The sequence below is a fragment of the Panthera tigris genome, chromosome C1 (assembly GCF_018350195.1).
Source record: "Panthera tigris isolate Pti1 chromosome C1, P.tigris_Pti1_mat1.1, whole genome shotgun sequence".
Taxonomy (NCBI): Eukaryota; Metazoa; Chordata; class Mammalia; order Carnivora; family Felidae; genus Panthera; species Panthera tigris.
The window spans coordinates 158,791,508-158,812,770 of record NC_056667.1 but is presented as its reverse complement, the minus strand read 5'-3'; the positions used below and the strand labels follow the sequence as shown (position 1 = coordinate 158,812,770).

At 45.2% G+C, this 21,263-nt stretch overlaps 1 protein-coding gene and 1 pseudogene across 1 annotated transcript in view; one reads left to right on the top strand and one right to left on the bottom strand.

Annotated features, from left to right (window-relative positions):
* LOC102964575 (plasma membrane ascorbate-dependent reductase CYBRD1) overlaps positions 1 to 13,089 on the bottom strand; it is a 31,635-nt gene extending 18,546 nt beyond the window's left edge. Inside the window, exon 1 of the mRNA XM_042994697.1 lies at positions 12,789 to 13,089. Within this exon, the coding sequence (XP_042850631.1) occupies positions 12,789 to 12,981 (193 nt within the window). The 5' untranslated portion in view covers positions 12,982 to 13,089. The remainder of the gene's footprint in view (positions 1 to 12,788) is intronic.
* LOC102964859 lies at positions 2,489 to 4,013 on the top strand (annotated as a pseudogene).
* Positions 13,090 to 21,263: the final 8,174 nt, after the last annotated feature.

Here is a 21,263-nt window from a genome sequence, read left to right as displayed (position 1 = left end):
TTGAACCTTGCACAGTTACTCAAATGCTTTGAGACTGGTTGCACACAAGCTTTCCTTCTCCAGCAGTAGCATGAATGGACACAATGTAATCTTTTATTGATGATTTGGGGTTACCAATAAAACATACTGTCCTATTACCAGTGGAGAAAATCCTAAGGGGCTTCTAGAGCTGGAGAGGTGCTTCCCTCCCATCCGCATGAGCCCAGGCAGTTACGATGTTTCAGCCCCTGGGTCTAGTTTAGAGTTCTTCAATCTCCTCTTTTAGTTTCTTGCTTAGGTTAGGGTGCTTACCCTCTTCCATCATCCTGTATAATCTTTTATTCCTACCACCTTTGAGTTCTAGTTTATACCTTTTTATGTTGACAAAAATCAGAACCTCTGTTAAATCAGGGTGATGGATACATGGGGATGTTATGTTACTTTCCGTATGACTGAAAAAATTCTTACTATTTTTCAAGTTAAAACAATATTTTTGTAAGTTCACAAACCCAATAGCGAATTAATCTCAGCCACTAAGTCGGCAGCCCTCGGAAACTGGAGGGGGCTCTCATGTGAGTGAGTCCTGGAGTTTCTGCCTCTCTTGGGTATGTGGAAATTCTGCCAAATGTAAATAGTTGACTACCATTCAGAGTGTTCTTTAGATAAATGAAGGATAACTGCAAAATGTTACATTTGCATAAAGTGTTTACATGTTTTTAAAGATGTATAAATAACAAAAATACGGTGGACTCCCAGAGAAAAGGGCAATCTTAACAAAGCAAACCACATTTCTTAAACAAGAAGCTACTCTCAACAGCTATAAAAACTGCCTGGAGAGCAGAATTTAAATATTTCTTGCTTTTCTGGCTTGGCATTTGCCTAGACACCATTCCTGAGGTTCAGTGAGAAGGAAGAAAAACGTCTCATAAGCCCATGAGGAGGGGAAACGGCATCAAACGGCTACTTGTAACTGAAACAAGGGTTTTCTGTTAGAGGCCTGAGTTGGCAAGACCATATCCTCGCAGAAAACGAAGGGAAACATGAACACATATATATGTGAGAAATACATTTTAAATCTTCTTTAGAAGAAAAATTATTGGTAGTGGAACACACCAGGAAGAAAGAAGAAAGAAAAGAGAAAAGAAGGCAAAGAAGGGAAAAGGAAATCAACACCTGTGTATAATTATTTCGCGGACAAATGAAGGCGAAAATATAGTAACTTGAACTGAATTTAATTAGAAAATTTCTCAGCTCCTAGCTGCATGATCAATTCAGGAATGTGTGAAAATATACATTCTCTAAGATGTAATCTCTGGTTTGACACCAAATTTCCATCCATAAACTATCTATAGGCAATACAAATTTTAGATCTGTCAAAGCGTGTGTGAAGAGAGAGGAACTTGGAGGGAGAAATGTCCCCAAACATAGAAAACAATTTGACTCTAGTTCTTCCGTGTTTAAATCTTGTGATTCATGAAGGTAGGGGCGTGTCTACTTTGTTCAGTGTCATATCTCAGCAGTTAGCACACAGCCTGGTACATAGTAGGACTTCATTAAGTGTTTGTTGAATAAATAAATTTTTTAAAGTACAGTAGGGGCGCCTGGGTGGCTCAGTCAGTTACCCATCTGTCTTGGGCTCAGGTCATGATCTCACAGTATGTGGGTTCAAGCCCCACATCCGGCTTTGTGCTGGCAGCTCAGAGCCTGGAGCCTGCTTCAGATTCTGTGTCTCCCTCTGCCCCTCCCCAACGTGTGCTCTCTCTCTCTCAAAAATAAACAAACACTTAAAAATAAAAAAATTAAAAAGTACAGTAATTCATTGTTTCCCAGCAAATGAGCAGATCCTCTTTGAAAATGCACAAATCAAAAACTCAAGACAATCTGTACTGCTGATCCAAGTGTAAGACCAAGTGGTCCTTTCAAGCAAGTAAAAGGTAGTCTACACCTGGGCCCACTTAACAGCTTGACGTATGCTTTAAATGAACCCCCAAATAAAATAGGAGTAATTGTTTGAAGTACAGTGGAATTTTAAAACACTTATAAATTCTATGTAAATATGGCGTATGCGTTACACTTTCCTTAACCCTTTGAATGAAGTATTATCTTGACATCCTTGGTATACACTCAGAGCAGGATTTACTAATTTCCCCATGCACCCAAGAATGTACCAGACTCTATGCAAAGATCTCCAGTTTAAACGTAAAAGCAGAGAATCCTTTAAAATAATCTTCTTGGAAAGATTCCTACGGTAGCTGTCAAAGAGAACCTGAGCTTTGAAGCACGAATGCCTGAAACCCTGGCCCGCTAGAGCTGCGCTTAGCTGAGCACCGGAGGCTGGACAGGCGGGGGTGGGCACGTGACCCGGGCTGCGGCGGGCTTCCGCCTGGGCGGCCCCGGCGCACCCCCCCCACCCCCTACCCGGGCGCCCGCCTCCGGGTAGGCCCAGTCCGAGGTCTGGCAGTCAGTGGTAGAGCCGGGCACCCCCGGCCCCAGCGTCCTCAAAAGCACCATGCCTGCGCTCCTGGAGTGCCCCAAGCTTTCCAACGCTGTGGCCGGGTGTTGCACCAGCACACAAAATGGAGCGGGAGCGCAAGCGGCCAGCGGAGTAAGAAGAGGTGGACAAGACGATGGAACAGAAGATGAAGGAAGAGCAGGGAGAAGGGAGAAAAAGGACACGGCATGTTGCATCCACAGGGCTCCTGAAACAATGCTATGGGCACCAGTGACAGTCACAACAAAGTTTATTACAATGAGAGGCAAGGCCGACCGATCGGGACCAACACTCTTGATAAGAGTGCGGCCCCAAACAGCCAGGGTACAGAGTTTCAATAACCGATCACATCGTTTTATCATCACCTGGGAACAGAACAAAGAAACAGTTTCCAGATGAGTTAGAAACAGTTTCCAGATGAGTTAGAAACAGTTGCCTAACGAGGTATTTATTTTAGACTTTCTGCCTCTAAGTTGCAACCAGTGGATCTCCTTGACCCTGCCTCTGATGCTCTTTTCTTTGAATTTTTGTTTCCTTAATTGGTGAAGCCTAATTTACAAGAGTATGAGGCGTAGTTTACAAGAGCAAAGCAAGGCTGTTATCTCTTAACCTTCAGTGTCAACACAAAGCTGTTATTTTTCAAGCTAAGCGTTAGCCCTACACTACAATTCAACCCTTACAGGCAGAGAGAATGTCGCTAGAGGAGAACAAGGAACAAATCCTGAAGTTGCAGGAGAAGCTTGGGGCCCTACAGGAAGAGAAGCACCAGCTCAAGAAAGTTTTACCTGAGGGTGAGAAACGGAGGCTTAGGGAGCACAGTGACCTGACCAGGCTGACATCAGCTGCGCAACAGCAGAGCCTGATTGTTCACACAGGCACACAGGAGCTCCCCTCCTCAGCATGCAGAAGAGCCCCGGAGGACACAGTCGCCCAGGCACCCTCATAGTGGCTGCTGGCAAGGCCAAACAGATGTTCCCACCCCAAGTACTTACAACCCTGCAGGAGGTGGGCTCAGCAGCAGCTTTCGCAGGGACCGCAGAGGTCGAATACCAAGGCTGTGCTTACGGGACCGCCCACCTCGCTGTGGACCCCCTTAGCCGGCCCTAGGCTGCGCTCAGAACACCTTCGGCGTTTCCGGCAGTGCGGTACCTGTCACGGCCACAGCCCTGTGCAGTGCACAGCCACCGTCAGCCCACCCAGATAGGGTTCCTCCAGCCTGGTGGTGACCTGGCCTGACAAAAGCCCTTGCAAAAGCAGAGGCAACATACTAACCAATGGACTTATTTTCTGACTCTTCCTCCCTGCACCGCATGCACCCCCCAAGCTCTGCGTCCAGCCCCTGCCCTCTTTGCCTCTCCCCAGCTCCCTGTGCAGATGCCACTGGCAGGAGAGTCGGGCTTTGTAGCTACCAGCCAGCCTGGCCCTCGGCTCCATCTTCATCCAGCACAGCCAGAATTCGCCATTCTACCACAAGTGACCATCAGACTTTTGTCTTCAACCTCACCCCCACTCCCTGCCATGGGTGAGGGTCCCCAGTGTGTCCCAGTCCAAAAAAATCTACCTGCCGCTGCAAAAAAAAAAAAAAAAGAATCTGAGCTTTGGAACATGCCTGTGTATTCAAACCGTCTCGACCTTTAGAGAGTCAAAATGTAGGAAGTGATTTGGATGATTTGGTAGATTTGTTTTAGTATCTTGGCACTGAAGCATCTCTTGATGCTTGAAATCATCACACAGGTGGCTACCTGGTATCGAAGAGTGTGTGAAGAGAGGAAAATTCAATTAATTGCTAGATATTTAAATACCCAGAAACTCTGCATTGTAGAAACATAAGCTATATTTTCTCATGCTTCACATCGATATTATGTAACAAATTAGAAATAGTACTGGCTCTGATATCACCTCTTTGACCCTAGTCAGACAATCTCTAAACTTAGGAGCTGAACGTCAAATCTTATCCAGCTCTAAATATCTAGGGCTCAGGTTTTCTAGAAGAAAACTGTAACTCAGCTCTAACAAACTTAAATGGGAACAGCTTGTAGACAGGGCTACATTTTACTTATTTGTTTTACACAGTGTCTGGCATGCAGTAAGTGTTTAATAAATGTATGCTAATTAAATAGGATGATATATGAAAACTGGATGAATGAACAAACTTAGAAAAGTACAGCCAAAGTCTGTACAGTTCTTTCAAAGCCTATTTTTACCTTTTAAGAAAGTTTCTCCTGGAAGAAAAAAAAAGTTATAAAAAAAACATTTCTGGTCTATTTTCTCAACAGAGAAGATTATTCTTTTTAAGGGAAAAATTTAAATCCCACAAAGTCAAGACAGAAAGTCACTTGTAAACTGGGAGGTATGGAGTGGATTTGGTCCGTAGATGTGTTTTGTTTGATCAGCACAATATTTGGGGGGTTTTGTTTTGGCTTTGTGGCTGGTTTACTTTTAGACTGAACCAGTTTTTTAAAATCTGTATTCTCCTGGATAATGGGAAGCTCTAGCCACTCGGGGCTGGCATCCCCATAGAGCCACAATCTGCTGCAGCTAAGAGGTTTCCTATTTTGTCAAAAGTAGACACTCTCCAGTTCTTTACAGTCCTCCCTCCACCCTCAACATGCACACACAGAAGGCATTTCCCTTCAGCTGTATGAAGATCTGACCTTTCGTTAATGGTCTTAGTTAACAGATAAAGTAGCTTCACACTAATGTTATTAGGAAACATTGCTCACAATAAAATGACCCCCTGATTGGTAAACTGTGTCTAGACTGGGAAAAGTAATGAAAAATCTATAAATACCTGATAAGAATGCCAAACTCTGGGCTTCCCAGAGTGCAATGATAACTGTTATACCCTATGTTGCTTTCCTAGGGCTATCATAACAAATCACCAAAAACTGAGTGGCTTCCAGTAACAATAAATGTATTCTCTCATCGTTCTGAAGGCCAGAAGCCCAAAATCATGGTGTTGGCTGGACTAGTTCCTTCTGGAGGCTCTGAGGGAGAATCCAGTCCATACCTCTCTCCTAGCTTCTGGAGGCTGCTGGCAACTCATGGTGTTGCTTGGCTTGTTGACACATCATTCCAATCTCTGCCTCCATCTTCATATTGCCTTCCCCTCTCTGTGTCTGTGTCTCCAATCTTCTCCCTCCTGAGGACACAAGTCATTGGATTTAGGGCCCACTCTAAATCAGGATGATCTCATCTTGAGACCCATAACTTTACTTCTGTAAAGACACTATGGTCACATCCACAGGTCCTTAAGAATAGGACTTGGACATATCTTTTTGGGGGACACTGTTCAACTCACTATATATCCCCTGCAGGAACACTGGAAGCCAGATCTATAGAGTATTGCAAGAGATACTGGCTGCTTTGGGGCATGGAGACCTAAAGCTCTGATCCCACCAATGCAGATCTCATCTCCTGGTGAATAAACTGTCACCTGCAGAGAGGCTAGTTTATGGGGGGATATATGGTTGCTACATGAACCACTGCAGGAAAGGATGCCTGTTTGGGGCACCTGGGTGGCTCCGTTGGTTAAGCACCAGACTCTTGCTTTCCGCTCAGGTCATGATCTCATGGTTCATGGGATCGAGCCCCACATCAGGCTCTGCACTGACAGTTCAGAGCCTGTTTGGGATTCTCTCTCTCTCCCTCTCTCTCTGCCCCTCCCCAAACACACTCTCTCCCTCTCAAGATAAATAAATATTTTTTTTAATCACTTAAAAAAAAAGAAAGAAAAGAAAAGAAAAAGGATACCCGATGCGGTCACGCTAGCAAGCTCTGGTTCCTATCCTACATCCTCCTAAGTGGGCTGGTGCCCAGTGTGGTCTTGGCAGTCTTGTGTGTCTGAATGTTTAGTTGAACACAGAAAGACATTCTCGTGGGTGCTACACACCTAATCCACTTCACATATTTACTTTATAAACCATCCTTGTAGGTATGGCCCCTGGTTTAGAGGACTGCCCAAACTTTCGTTAATTTAGTAAATATTTATTGAATTCTGACTGCATGCTAGGTAATGTTCTACACACCATGTAGTGTTCTACACTACGTCAGTGAGGAAAACAGACAAGGGAACTTACATTTTAGTAGGAGAAGCCAATGAGTGAATAAATAACTAAAATAGTCAATGGTCAGAATCTGGGTAATACTGTATTTTAAGTTTGGCATCTATATAATTATCTGAAGGACTGGGTGAGAAGTGTGATAGGGAAAGAGGAATCCAGGATGACTGAATGAACATCCAGAAGGATGGGGTTAAGAGTATGGTTGTTTTTAAGATGATAGAAATGGTAACATGTTGGAAATAATCCATCGGGGGGGGGGGGAGAGAAACTTAGTGATGCAGAAGGAAAAGGGGAGAACTGAAGTGATGATGTCTTTAGGTAGGCAAGAGGAGGCACAGGTCGTACTTAGCAACATTCTAATGACCCCGAGGCCTTTAGAATAAAGATGCATTTCCAATATAATATGACACCCATTCTTCCCTAATAAACCAGTACTGCCAAACTGGCTGAACAGGATAATCACTGAGGGGGGAGGGAGAGCATATTTACTTTAGATGTTATTATTATCATTATAAAATGAGTAAAATTGCATTTTGTTACAGAACTAATCACTCAGTCATTCAATTGCTATTTATTGGCCTACCAGTTGCCAGATCTAGTTGTTATTCTAGGTGCCAGATATACAACAGTGAGCAAAGTAATCATTTCTAAAACATTTTTATTAGTTACATTACAAAGAGATCTGCATGTATTTATAGCAAAAAATGTGTTTTGGGTTGCCTTGAATTATGTCTTCATGCTTTGTAAAAACCCTCATTTCCCTAAAATTGGTAGGTATTATTATTAATAGTGTCCTCAAGGCTGGGTTTAGAGTAGGTATCTGGGGCATTTTCTCCACCATCTTCTTTGCCAGGTTCTACGCCAAGAGCCTTTTCATTTTTTTTTTTTTTAATATATGAAATTTATTGTCAAATTGGTTTCCATACAACACCCAGTGCTCATCCCAAAAGGTGCCCTCCTCAATACCCATCACCCACCCTCCCCTCCCTCCCACCCCCCATCAACCCTCAGTTTGTTCTCAGTTTTTAACAGTCTGCCAAGAGCCTTTTCAAATCATATTTAAGTGGACTTGGATTTGGTCATTTTGAGATACATTATTAGGCTATGCCAACTGCCTTAATTTAAGGCCTACTCAATTTCTTTTTCTTAGTCTTTTAAATGTTACTTAAATGTAGTTAGATTCTCTCACAAAACCAACTTGAGATCACCATACTATTCAATTTCTCTTCCTTCAGTTTATACAGTCAGCAGAGTTCTGCATGTGGAAAGGGAAGGAGTATAGAATTGCTGAGGCTTCTATTCACCCAATTTATATACTTGAATTTTCTACCTTTTACCAAATAACATATTCCACCCTGCTAAACCTTTTAAAAGGTCAACTGCCACTTTGAGAGGGTTTGTTTCAATCTTTTCTGTGGCCTTCTTTTCAAGGGCTGTTTCTCTGATTTCCTGGCAGTGTACTTATTTCATGGGAAACATTCCTTTTAAGAGAAGTACAAAGCCTCTTCTCAAGTTCTCTTTGAAATTCTTCCTCATTCATGTTCACTAGGTTTCCCACTAGTTTAAAATTTTATTTCAGTTTTAGATGTCCTATTGTCTGTTATATTCTATTTTAGAATACATAGATTTCCCAAAATGTATTTGGACTATGTGCATTTAGGTATGCATGTACCCACCCCCCTCCCCATCACCGCAACACACACACACGGGCATTTATTTTGTAACTTTTGGGCTTACTCCAGAGCTTACTTCTTAAAGGTGCTTCACAGGACTCTTGTTCTCAAATGGTTTTAAATGTTGTCTACTGTCTGTGTATTATATTTGTAAGGCATTTTATGCTCAGAGTAATAACTGGATTTCAGCCTTCCCCTCCTCATCTCTAAATATTTGTGCATCACAGACAAACTCCATTTCATTGTGTTCATTACTAGGGATCTGAAAGAGAAAAACCTAAAAATTTCCTCACTGAAACAGTAAAAAAGTCTGTTTTAACATGGCTAGTCTGTAACGTGTGTCTCCCTCCTGGCTCACAAAGCCAACTCTTTAATGCTGGCCCTGAAACTAGAGCACTCCTACTGCTGGATAGGAGCAAGCGTGGGGTGACCAAGATTCGTAAGAACTCAGTTATACAATGCATGTGCCTGTATGTATGAAAAAGCTTATGTTTATGTCAATGAAATACATTATCTGATTAAAGTGCTTTCCAAGTCTGGAATCCAAATAGTAAACAGGACGGGGAATGTTGACAGAACAAACATTCTAAAACTAACACAAACCCCGTAACTTAGCTTAGGGGAAACGAGGTTTGCATAAAAGCAACAGATGACCATTTCCAAAATATCCATTCACAGGTTTTTGCTCAAAAGTCAGTATGAACAGATTAAGAAAAGTCCGAAGTTTCAAGAAACTAAACTTCTAGGAAAACTCTAATGGACTCTAACACGAATAAACCATTTTAAAGTGTATTTGAGATGAACCTTTTTTTGCTTCTCTTAAGAATACTTTGCAGAAAATAAGCATATTGCCATAAAAGCAGAGAAATGAACCTTGAAAATAGAGCCCCTGGAAACATACTACTTCCCTGGGTAAGGTACTTAACTGCTCTGTGTCTTGGTTTATTCTTACATAACTGTGAAAGAGCGCACTCAGTGGGCATACAGGAAGCATTCAATAAATACCAGCGATTGTTTGGTGACTGTCTCCTCTCTCATAAGTCAGGAAACAGCTAATATCATCTGTGTTTCCCTTACCCTCAACTATGAGAAGACTCTGGAAAGTTTCCTGGTATCAGGAGCTGCCCTGAAGTGCTGGTTGGAAAACATGAAGAGACTGTTGCCACTACTTGGAGCAAACAGATGTTCACAGCTCTGGCCAAACTGAAGGGCTCCACCTCGAAGGAAAGAGTGTTTTTGATGACAGTGACTTTGGGACTTGAGTCTGTTTTTCTCGTTTTAGGTCAGTGGCAAAATAACTGGGACTTATGTAACAAAATAACTTGGCTGGCCAATGGCAGGCGCACCCGCATGCCTGTCACAACCCAGGTAAGGGAAGCATTAGCAACTTGTCTGCCACTACATCCCAGAGTGGGAGAATGCTGGCCACACCTGCTGAAGGCTGCAGCACGAGCTTTAAATGGAAACAATAATCTTTTCTTCAGGAATGAGGTCGGAGCTTTTCTGTTAGCTTGTTTGATTCGGGGAGCCAGATATGGCTGGAGAAAAGGCAGCCCGCTCGGAGACAGAGCTAGAGGTTTTGGCCGGTGGCACCTCTTTCTGAAGTCTTTACACTTCTGTCCATTATTTTCTTTTTTATTTAAAATTTTTTTTTTAACATTTTATTTCTTTTTGAGACAGAGAGAGAGAGAGAGAGAGAGAGAGAGAGAGAGAGCATGAACAGGGGAGGGTCAGAGAAAGAGGGAGACACAGAATCCGAAACAGGCTCCAGGCTCTGAGCTGTCAGCACAGAGCCCGACGTGGGGCTCGAACCCACGGACCGCGAGATCATGACCTGAGCCGAAGTCGGACGCTCAACTGACTGAGCCACCCAGGCGCCCCGTCTGTCCGTTATTTTCTGAGGTATAACCTCAGCTCACCATTTTCTACCTTCTTCTAAATACTTTGTCTGCAAGGCCTTTACTTCACTTTTCGAAAAGTGCCTACAAAGAAATGGCACTTGCGCCACTGACTGGCGGTTCCTCCAGCCAAACAGCGGAGGAAGGAAACTGTCAGGACACAATACCACACACACACACACAATACCACACACAACCACAATAAAAACTGCCATGGATTGAAGGAGGAGGGAGGTGGACAAGCGATATGGGTGAAGGCGGTCAAAAAACTTGACTTCCAGTTATAAAATAAGTCCAGGGGATATAAGGTACAGCATAGTGACTACATTAATAATATTATATTGTATATTTGAGCCATTGCTAAGAAAGTAGATCTTAAAGGTTGCTCAGGGGGTACATCTTAAAAGTTCTCATCACAAGAAAAAAAATGTGTAGCTACGTGAGCTGTTGGAAGTTAACGAGACTTACTGGGGTGACCACTTCGATTTATAAATCGCATGTGTGGGGGATAAGCTTAGGAATCCCCCGGGCTTACACTAATGGGTTAACAAGGCATAATGACATACAAAGTCATAAAATGCTCACACCTGAGTTTGGGTAAACCAGATTGGCACTCCAAGAATAGGTGAATGCAAAGACACCCCAAGAATAGGGAGGCACAAAGGTGCCAGGAGTAGGGAGGTGCAAAGACACCCCAAAAGAGAGAGGGGGTGCAGAGTCCCCAAAATAGAGAGGGAGAGGCAAAGGCCTGAGACAGAAACGGTGCAAAGGTGCCTGATACATAGGTATAGGAAATAAACAAGATTAGATGTTCAGGGTGAAAGCACCCCCAATTTAGTATATAGCAGAAAAGCTGCTTTCACAGGAGAATAGGGCCAGGTTAGGTAAATTGGTGAACTGGACTATGGACTGCTGTGCTGCAGGCAAAGCAGCCGGACGCAGAGATGGTTAACAAGAAAGGTGCCTTATTCACCCTGAGGCTATTCCCCCTATCTGTCTCATCCCCTAGTCTAGCTAAGATAAACAGGCACTGCACCTCCTGTCTGCTGTTAACAACCATCTACCCATCTGCCCGGTGCCCGGATTTTGTTTTATATTGACCCAAACCCCAAACCCCAAAAACTGTATTTCTTCAAAACCCCCCTTTTCTCTCACATCCCCAAGTTAAAGTTCCTAGTTTCTTTGTCTCTTTGTGCACGCCCATCACGTTTGCAAGCCTTCTGATCTGAATAAATACGGGGCAAGGACCCTTATTCCGGGCTCTTGTCTTTTTCCTGGACATTAGCCATCTCTTGCTTTTTTTTTTTTTTTTTTTAAATTTTTTTTTTTCAACGTTTTTTTTTTAATTTATTTTTTTTGGGACAGAGAGAGACAGAGCATGAACGGGGGAGGGGCAGAGAGAGAGGGAGACACAGAATCGGAAACAGGCTCCAGGCTCCGAGCCATCAGCCCAGAGCCTGACGCGGGGCTCAAACTCACGGACCGCGAGATCATGACCTGGCTGAAGTCGGACGCTTAACCGACTGCGCCACCCAGGCGCCCCAGCCATCTCTTGCTTTCATCCTGTGTCTGCTCTTCTGCTGGCCAAAAGAGAACTCTAGACTTAAGAGTCTACGACACACCTATATAATCTTACACATGACCACGTTATACACGTGAAACACGTTGTATGTCAGTTATAGCTCAAAACAAAAACAAAAACGAAATATGTCATCCACTGAACCCTCCCTCTGGGCTAGCCTCATCCCAGAGCGTGAGTACACGCCCGGAGCTGCACTCTCGTGGGGCCAAACGTGGACACAGCAAACCCCAGGGATGTCTCAAGCACAAGCATCTCCGGGAGCCAGGCAGCCGCAAGCCCCACCTGCCAGCTCCCGCCCCACTTCAAGGCCAGCGCCCAACAGGAAGCCCCGCGGGAGAACTTTCGCTGGTCGGGAGCCACAAAAACAAGTCTGGGAAGGCAGGGCAGCCTAACCCCCTTTTGAGTCCTGGCAGCTTCCTGGGCTGGACTGAAATGAACGCTCTAGGAGACGCGAGACTAGAGCTGATGCTTCGCTCACCCCGACCACCTTCACGCAGGCCTGAGGATGGGGCAACAGGAGACCAATTCTCGCCCTACCCTTTCCGCCTTCCTCTCCTAATCTGCAGCCGGGAAGAAAGTTCAGAGGAAGGCCTCGCCTAAAGAGCGTTTCGGCACCCCTGATTGCGCAGGCTCCGTCCACGGGGGGCAAATTTCGGGGCCAGGGACGCTCCGCACTCCGCCCTCCCTCCTCCGCTCCGCTTTCTGGCGTCACGCGGCTGCCTCACGTGCGCCCCGCGCCCCTCGCGGCAAAGAGTTAACCAAGTGGGGCCCGCGCGCCGGGCCACCCGCTCCGCCGCAGCCGTGCCCAGCCGCCCCCCGCGAAGCATCTCGTGGCGGTGCCCGCGCCTCGCGCGCCGCCGCCGCGCCGCCCCTCCCCGCTCGCCCACGTCGGCCCGGGGCAGGCTCCGCGCGCCCGCGGCTCCCGGCTCCGTCCCGCCGCCACGCCCGGCCGTCTCCGCGCCCCGGTCCCCGGCCCCCCGCGCTCGCCGAGCTCCCCCTCGCACCCCCTCGCTCGCCCACGTCAGCCGCACTCGGCTGGGATCGGTCGGGGAGCCCGGCCGGCGCGTCCCTCCCCGCTGTCTCCCAGGAGGTGCCCAGTACCGATGCCCTGGATGAAGACGAAGCCAGTGACCACGAGCACCGGGTGCCAGTTAAACTCGAGCGCGGTCCCATCCCAGCCGAGTCCCTCCCGGTAGTGGAGGACCCAGATGAGGGTGAAGAGCACGGACAGGAAGCCGACGAGCAGCGCCGACACCAGCAGCCCCAGAAAGCCCCTGTAGCCGTCCATGGCCATCAGAGCCCCATACTCCGCGCCTCGGCAGCGACAGAAATTCTGCCAGGCGGCGGCGGCGGCCTCCGGGCACTCCTGGGAGCCGTCTCCGCCCGGGAGGAGGGGCTTCCTCGCGGGCCTGCCAGAGTGTGGGGCCTCCCGAGGGTGGGCAGCTCGCGCTCAGAAACCGGCCCCACCCCCGAGATCTCGGGCCGCCCCCTGGCCCAGCATCCGGTAACCGATCCAGTTCGTTGTTGAGAGCGAGACAGCGCGGAGGATTCCATGCCCGCCGCTTGCTTTTGACTCTGCCCTCGTCTCTTATTTGTGGGGAGACGAAGGCAGAGGTGCTCGCTCTAGGTTATGAGAAGAGATGGGACTGTGTGTCGATGTGGATTAAGGAAGCCTCCAGAGCCCCAGCCCTGAGGATTGGCCGTCTTCGATGCCAGGAATGCGCCAAGGAGGCCCTACCTAGCAAAGCAAACTACTCGCGGTTTGAGCTTTCGACAGGGAAGACAGACATCGTCTGGACCCTGGACTTGCCTATGTAGTGCGAGAAATAGTGGATCTTAAATGCGCTCACCTGCACAAACCCATTTGTAACAAAGCCCCGCTTTCATGAAGTGAAGCTTCTTCACTCTTTTGCCCTCTTTCCAGCATCATTGTCACCCTTCTCCATTAGACAAGGGACGTGGTGTTGTCATCTGCTGCTGTTAAAGAAAACGTGGCTCTGGCTGTTAGGGCTTCTAGAATGCATTCGGGAACGTTCACTTCTAGCCGTCGCCTGTAGTTCATCTCCAAGGACTGGTTTACCGTATTGTGTCGTTGTACCATTTTGAAAGCCCTGAGAATGTGCAGGTGCTGTATGGAAGTGCTTTTCAACAGAAAAGACCAGTTTTCAGCCCAGGAAGTAGGAGTGTCAAGCCCTGGTCGTAGGGCAGGATCAAGGGTTAAGAGTAGGAGGCTGCGGACTTCACCTAGGTCATCATTTTTCCCTTGGTGGAGAAAGAGAGGGAGAATAAGCAAATGGAAAAGAAGAACGCCTCCCCGCAGTACAAGGTTTTCGAATGGTCTGGCCCAACCTAACCCTCCACTCATCCTTTCACACCCTTACCCCCCGGATGTCCATGGTTGTAAACTTCTCACCCAGATGACCACTCTATCCACATGCTCGCTTCCAAATTTTCCTGACTCCCATCTCCACCAAGAAACCTTCCCTGAATCTGCTCCTGCCTCTGTTTTATGCCTCCACCCACTCACCTCCCCATCCAATCCTGGCTGCATCATTTATCAAGATGTGATATAAACATCTGTTCCTGTGGCTGTCTCCACTCCCCAAACTGCCCTCTTGAGAGTATTGTCTAATTTATCATTATGTTCTTCCTTGGCATGTAATAGTTACTCAGTAAAGTTTGTTGGGGAGATGAATCAAACTGAGTGTGCCAGGGTCCTAGCAAGAAACAGGTGGTACACTCCAACTGGGCAATTTAGCAATGAACAGGACTATTTACAAAGTTGTGGGCTGGGTGTGGGAAACCACAAGGATTTTGCAGTGCCCAGGCCTGAAGGAAAGAGGGTTACTGGAATCCAGAGACAGAGCTATGTAAAGAGGGCAGTATGACTGAGGTTATGGCCTTGAGTTGAGGGACGCAGCCAGCCTGCAGCAACCCCACAAGGAGAATGAGAGGCTGCTTCTCTTCCTTTGTGATCTTTAACTAGCAATTCCTTAACAATGTCCTTGTGTCCCTATTCTTCTTCCTTAAAGTGTCTACTCCTTGTTCCCAGTTAACTTCACCCCTTTAACTCGGCATCTGCACTTCACTCATGAGTTAATTTTTCTCCACAGAAGCAGAAAATAAGAATCTCTGGGATTCCAGGGGTGCCTGGGTTGCTCAGCTGGTTAAGTGTCTGTCTCTTGATCTCAGCTCAGGTCTTGATCTCAGGGTCGTGAGTTCAAGCGTTGGGCTCCACTTTGGGTTCTATGCGGGGCATGGAACCTATAGAGAAGGAGAAGGAAAAGAAGAAGAATCATCTGGGGGATTTCAGATTCCATTTAACAAAACTTCTCAGGAGAATGAAAACATGGCCAAATGGTACGGATCGTATTCAATCATCTTGAAGTTAGAAGCTAAACTGAGAGACTTTCAACTTTTAAACTTCTCAAAAGTTCAGAAGGAACAGAAAACCAATGAATCATGGAAGCAGTGATTAGTAAAAGTGTATTTATTGCACACACACCAAAAAGACAGTTTGTAAACTAGGAGCCTTCAACCCAAAACATGGAATGAGGTTCAGGAGTATAGGTGTATTGTTATAAAGCAGCTTATATATGGGGCACCTGGGTGGCTTGGTCGGTTGAGCGTCCGACTTCGGCTCAGGTCATGATCTCACGATCCGTGAGTTCAAGCCCCGCGTCGGGCTCTGTGCTGACGGCTCAGAGCCTGGAGCCTGTTTCAGATTCTGTGTCTCCCTCTCTCTCTGCTCCTCCCCTGTTCATGCTCTGTCTCTCTCTGTCTCAAAAATAAATAAACGTTAAAAAAATTAAAAAAAAAATAAAGCAGCTTATATAGTTAGATAGCAGTGATTGTTTACTTTTCACAGTGATTGGTTGTATTTCTTCAAATTTATTTATTCTGAGAGAGAGGGAGGGAGGGGCAGAGGGAGAGAATCCCAAACAGGCTCCACGTTCAGCTCAGAGACCCATTTGGGGCTTGATCTCAGGGCTGCGTGATCACAACCTGAGCCAACATCAAGAGTTGGACACTTAACAGACTAAGCCACACAGGCGCTCCACAGTGATTGGTTTTAATATTAGAATTTTCTTAAAAGATAGGGAATTGATTAGTGGTTATATCGATCTTAGGAAACGGTTCAAGTTTTGCTTATGATTTCCAGAGGCATAAGCAAGAAATGACTTTGGCAAGTCAGTCTTGCAAAATGAGCTAAATTAAGCTTTGCCTGTATAATTAAACGGGTTTTGTTTGCTCGGGGAATTTTCGAGCTTGGTCTTTGTCTCTTATCTTAACATCCTTTAAAGACCTAACTTTGATAAAACTTGTCACTTGAAAGAAGAACATTTTTAATAAATATTGTTGTGGCTTAGTATTAACTTTTTAAAACAAGAGTTGTTCAATACTAGAAGTTCCCCTTGTGAGATGGTAAACAATTGGTCACCAAAGTCTGACTGGATAACTTGTCAGCAATGCTCTCAAAGGGATTTCTGATGTGTGTAGGGGGAGAAGGGAGGGTGGGCAATGAACACGATAGCCTTCCTAAAAACCTGTGATGCTGCAAACATGTACATATTGACAGATTTTGTTTTGTTTTGTTTGTCCCTGACAAACATAGAATTCAGAGTAAGGAGATAGGATGTGAAGGGGTGGGGAAAGGAAATCCAAACCCCTTCCGTCATGAGATTAGGAACCAGGTGTTCTATATGCCATTTATCTACTGAATTTCCATGAGGTAACGTTCCATTTCTCTTGGTGCATACAGAAGTCCATTATACTGATGTCAAGTATAATAAGTTGTGCATAGTGGTTTGCCTTGTTGGATAAGTGGACTGTTTTTTTAATTGAAATATTGACTGTGTGTTGGGGACTCTGCCCCTCCATTCTCCATCCTTCCTTGGCTTGCCTTCTGCCCTGGCAGGCTCCTTGCCCATTGGCTTCCAGTTGGCTGTGGCCAGTACACTGAGGGAGATTAGAGGGCAGGAAGAAAGAGAGGTCAACCTACTTTTCCATCTGTGCCCCTTTGCTAGGCCATGGTTTTTGCAGTGGTCGCATTCCTTTGCCACAACAATGTTTGAGTGGCCCCTCTTCCATAGCTATAGCTCTCCCAGAGTTCAGTAACACCATGCCTCCTGGCGTATATAGGGCCTGTATGTGGTGCTGAGCACCCCCTTGCTTGTCCCTTGTTTTCACCATTCTTTGTTGGGTTTTCTTAAGTCCGTTTGCAACTCTCTAAATACTCCCTTTATTACACTATCTTCAGTTAAACCTTTGTGCAAACCCACTGTTCCCTGCAGGACCCTGACAGAGACAAGTAGAAAAATTATCTCACCTAATACTACTCTTCCCCTAGCCCCACCTAACTGCCTATGCCTTTTTAGGACATATTATGAAAAGAGGAATATATGAAACAAGAAAAAAACCACAAGTAGGAGGAATGAGCTCACACATCTTCCTGTTCTCCCTTCTACTGGACAGGAGAATTGGGGATCAGAAAGCTGTCTCAGTGACTCACAGCCGACACCATGACGCATGATGTAAACCAAGCTCAAGCAGTGGTCACAGTGTCCTAGCAAAATAAAGCAGAGTTTAGGACTTTGAAAAGAACAAAAACCCATGTTAATGGGTGGAATATACTTCCTTATGTGAGGCTAGACTGTGCCGTCTTTGGGGAAAAAATAAATGTGTGCTTTGCTGAGGTGTTTCTCCTTTGAGCGAACTGGTGAGGAGATTATCTCCAGCTCTGGCTGTGGGGAGACTAGCTGTGCAATCAGCCTCTACTGCCTCCCTAACTCAAGAGACTCTCCGAGTCTACCTGCCCCAAGAGGGCAGGGCTGGAGTAAGAATAGACTTCATTTCAGGAACCCCAGTTTGGGAAGAGGTAGAAAGTAACTCTCTTCCTGAGGGAGCAGAATGGTACACCAGCCTGGGAGGCAAACACAAGAAGAGGAAGGTGTCTGGGGAGAACAGAAGAAGAGAGAAAATCACCTAAACAAGTGCCCAAGCCAAAGGCTTAACTCAGTAGGGCCTCTTCCCCGTGGGACATAGAGGGGAGGGGGTTAGATCAAGGCATTAGTTTTGTTCACCCACGCCATACTGCTCTGTAAGATCTAACTGACCCTTCATTTACTTTTTAAAATTGCTTCCATCATCATCATGAGTGTTTGGTGAGGCAGGAAGCACTTGCGAAAGGGATTGATAACTCTTCCTAATCATTTAATCATCTGGCAAAATAAAATTACCATGGCCCTACTCTGGGCCTATCTCCTCAGCCCACACATTAGCAGGCGGAGTTTTGTCCAGGCAGAAGAGATACAGGATTCAATTCTTTGATTCCCCGATTCTTATCTACCACCTTTATAGGTTAGCAGGAACTAACCAGCTGAAGAAGAAAAGAGTGGGGTTTGATCATACCTAGCTTCAATTTATTTTTTATGTTTTTTAAAGGTTATTTATTTTGAGAGAAACAGAGACAGTGCAAGCAGGGGAGGGGAAGAGAGAGAGGGAGAGAGAGAAAATCCCAAGCCAGGCTCCACCCTGCCAGCTATTGAGCCCGATGCAGGGCTTGAACTCACAAACCATGAGATTAACCAAGAGTTGGACGCTTAACTGACTGAGCCACCCAGGCGCCCCGGTTCAATTTACTTTAGAGCCCTCCCCACCCCACACACTTATAAACCCTAGATTAAACTATAAACTCCTTGGAGGTGATGATTTGGTCTACCTTATTTGCTGCTGCTCTAATTTTAGGGTGTGTATTCTAAAAATGTGTTGAGATGTGTTGTGTGTGGGTGAGTACGAGACACAGACATGAAAAGGACTGTCATGAAGGAAGAAGTTACTTTTTTATATTCATGGTCCCCTACGGACAGGAGGCACAGCAAGTATGCCCTTCAGGGCCATGCAGGGCCACACAGGGAAGCACCCACACAAGAGGAGTCTTTATTGTGGTTTTCCAGGGAACAAATGGACAAGGCAAGATCGGCAAGTGGAACACACTTATGATTGGATAGTTTGAAGAATTTCCATCGGCTCTGGTTTATAGGGGTGGCCTCCAGTTGGTCTGGTACCTGGCCCTGTAGTCATTAGGGTAGGGGATAGTGCCCAGACAGTACTGGAATTGGATAAAAAGAGCTGGATAGGGGAAAGGACTCTGAAGTAGATGATCTGCATATCAGAGGCATGCTGGCAGGCAAATCGTTATCTCTAGGAATTAGTTAACCCTGAGAGGGGCAGTCCCCAGGTCCACAAGGCCCCAAATGCCAGAGCAGCAAGAATATGGAAAAGGGGATGCCTGGGTGCCTCAGTTGGTTGAGCATCCTGACTCTTGATTTCGGCTCAGGTTGTGATTCCAGGGTCATGAGATTGAGCCCCTTTCTTGGCTGTTCTTTCTAGCACCCACATTTTGTACAAGAAGGTCCAATACGCAAATATTTGGCTGAATAAACTATCTGCAAACAACTTAAACTGACCTCACTGGATCTTGGGAAGAGACTAGAATTCCTGTTAGAAGTTCTTTTGAAAGAGAAACGCAAATGGTGTAAGTCCAAATTTTATTTTTGCTCCAAAATAATTTAGTTTGGCATCTGTCATTGATATGTTGCCTCCAAGACTAGAGCCTTGAGATTCCAGTCAACAGGAAGCAGTTAGACATGAGGAAGTATTCATTGCTCTGGGGCCTCAATCTGCTACTGGCTTACTATATAATCAGACAGTTTACAGGGGCCAAAAACCGGGCTGCAGTGACAGGACGGCTTGGAACTAGATCCAGGTTCTTGATCTGGTCCGTGGGTAGACTCTGGATGGGGGGGCGTGGTGGGGGTGGGGCACTGCATCTTTATTTCCTTAAGTTATAACTGAAATTTAACAATTTCTTTAATTATGAATGCAGACAACAAACGCCACTGGTATTTATAGTGGCTAATACTCTTTCACCAATAAAAACCACTGATATTTTTATGCCTTAAGAGTTGTTACAGGAGGGCGCCTGGGTGCTCAGTCGGTTGAGCACCGACTCTTGATGTCGGCCCAGGTCATGATCCCGGGTTATGGGATTGAGCCCCATGTTGGGCTCTGTGCTGAGCATGGGGCCTGTTTGAGATTCTCTCCCTCTGCCTTTGTCCCCTGTTTATGCTCTCTCTTTCTCTAAAAAAAGAAAGAAAGAAAGAAAGAAAGGAAGAAAGAAAGAAAGAAAGAGAAAAAGAAAGAAAGAGAAAAAGAAAAAAAAGAAAGAAAAAGACTTGTTAAGGATATCTCAATATATCATTTATGCTCAGCATTTTTCAGCAGTTATTAGCAGATCTTATTAATGCATCAATAACAAAGCACGTATGCTATTATATTAGAATTTTCTTTTAAATTCTCATAACTCCGTTTTAACATAATTGGTTTTATTTGTAAACATATTTTTAAAATTTTATATATTTTAAAACAATATTCATGGGAGAGGTCCATAGGTTTTATTTAGCCTGCCGAAGGAGTCCCTGGCACACAAAAGTTTGAGAATGCCTGAGTAAAATGACCTCTAAGGCTTATTTTTCCTTTTAAATCTGTATTTTCAATACTTGTACCCAGAAATCGTGGGGGTGGGGGGTGGGGGAGCTATGAACTAAATCCAGCTCACATCTTACAAAGTGCAGTCACCATCCTGCTGTGATAGGAATGTAAAAAACAACACTTGAAGAACTTGATACATCTCTTGGAAAACCAACCTAGAAAAAAACCTTGTATCCTCTTTATCCAGAGCTATTGTTAAATGCTGAATTGTCCTGAGTGTCATACTTCCTCAAGGATAAAAGCCTGTCTGTCCCTTGATTGTTTAATCTTTATTTACTGACGATCTGGTAGATGTATTCTATAAGCATAGCCAGGCCAGGCAAGAGTGTCAAACAGAACTTTTTTGTCATGCGTGTCTTGTTGCCCCCTCCTTCTCCTCCCCTCTCTTGGCTGTTCTTCCCAGAACCCACATTTTGTACGAGAACGTCCAACACTCAGACCTTCCTACCACCATCATGGTCCCCGGATGGAGATTCAACCTTCCTTCACCGCCTATCAATATGGAATAATTGTGGGTCTCTTTCACGGAAGTATTAATGGTTGATGATCATACTAACATCATGAGAATTACTAACGCTTATTGACAATTTAGTATGCCCCAGGCACAGTTCTATGAACTTTCCGTGTATTAGATAATTTGATTCTTACAACAACCTCATTTTACAGATGGGGAAACTGAGCTGTGCAGCAGTCAATTTGTCCAAGTTCCCATAGCAAGGAGGTAGTGGGAGGTAGCGGGATTGGGATCCAAACTCAAGTATTTTGGCTCCAGACCTGCACTCGTCGATACTATGCTAAACTGCCATGATTTATTTAACAAATTCCCTATTTGTTGAATTGGCATTTATATTGTTTACAGTTTTTCACTACTAGAAAATTGCCTTCATGAATGTCTTTATACATAGATAATTTTACATTTCTGGTTGTTTCTTTAGGGTAAATTCCTAAAAGTGAATCTATCACATTAATTTTTTTTAACCAAATTGCTTAATTATCCTACAAAAGATTGTAGCGATTTCACCA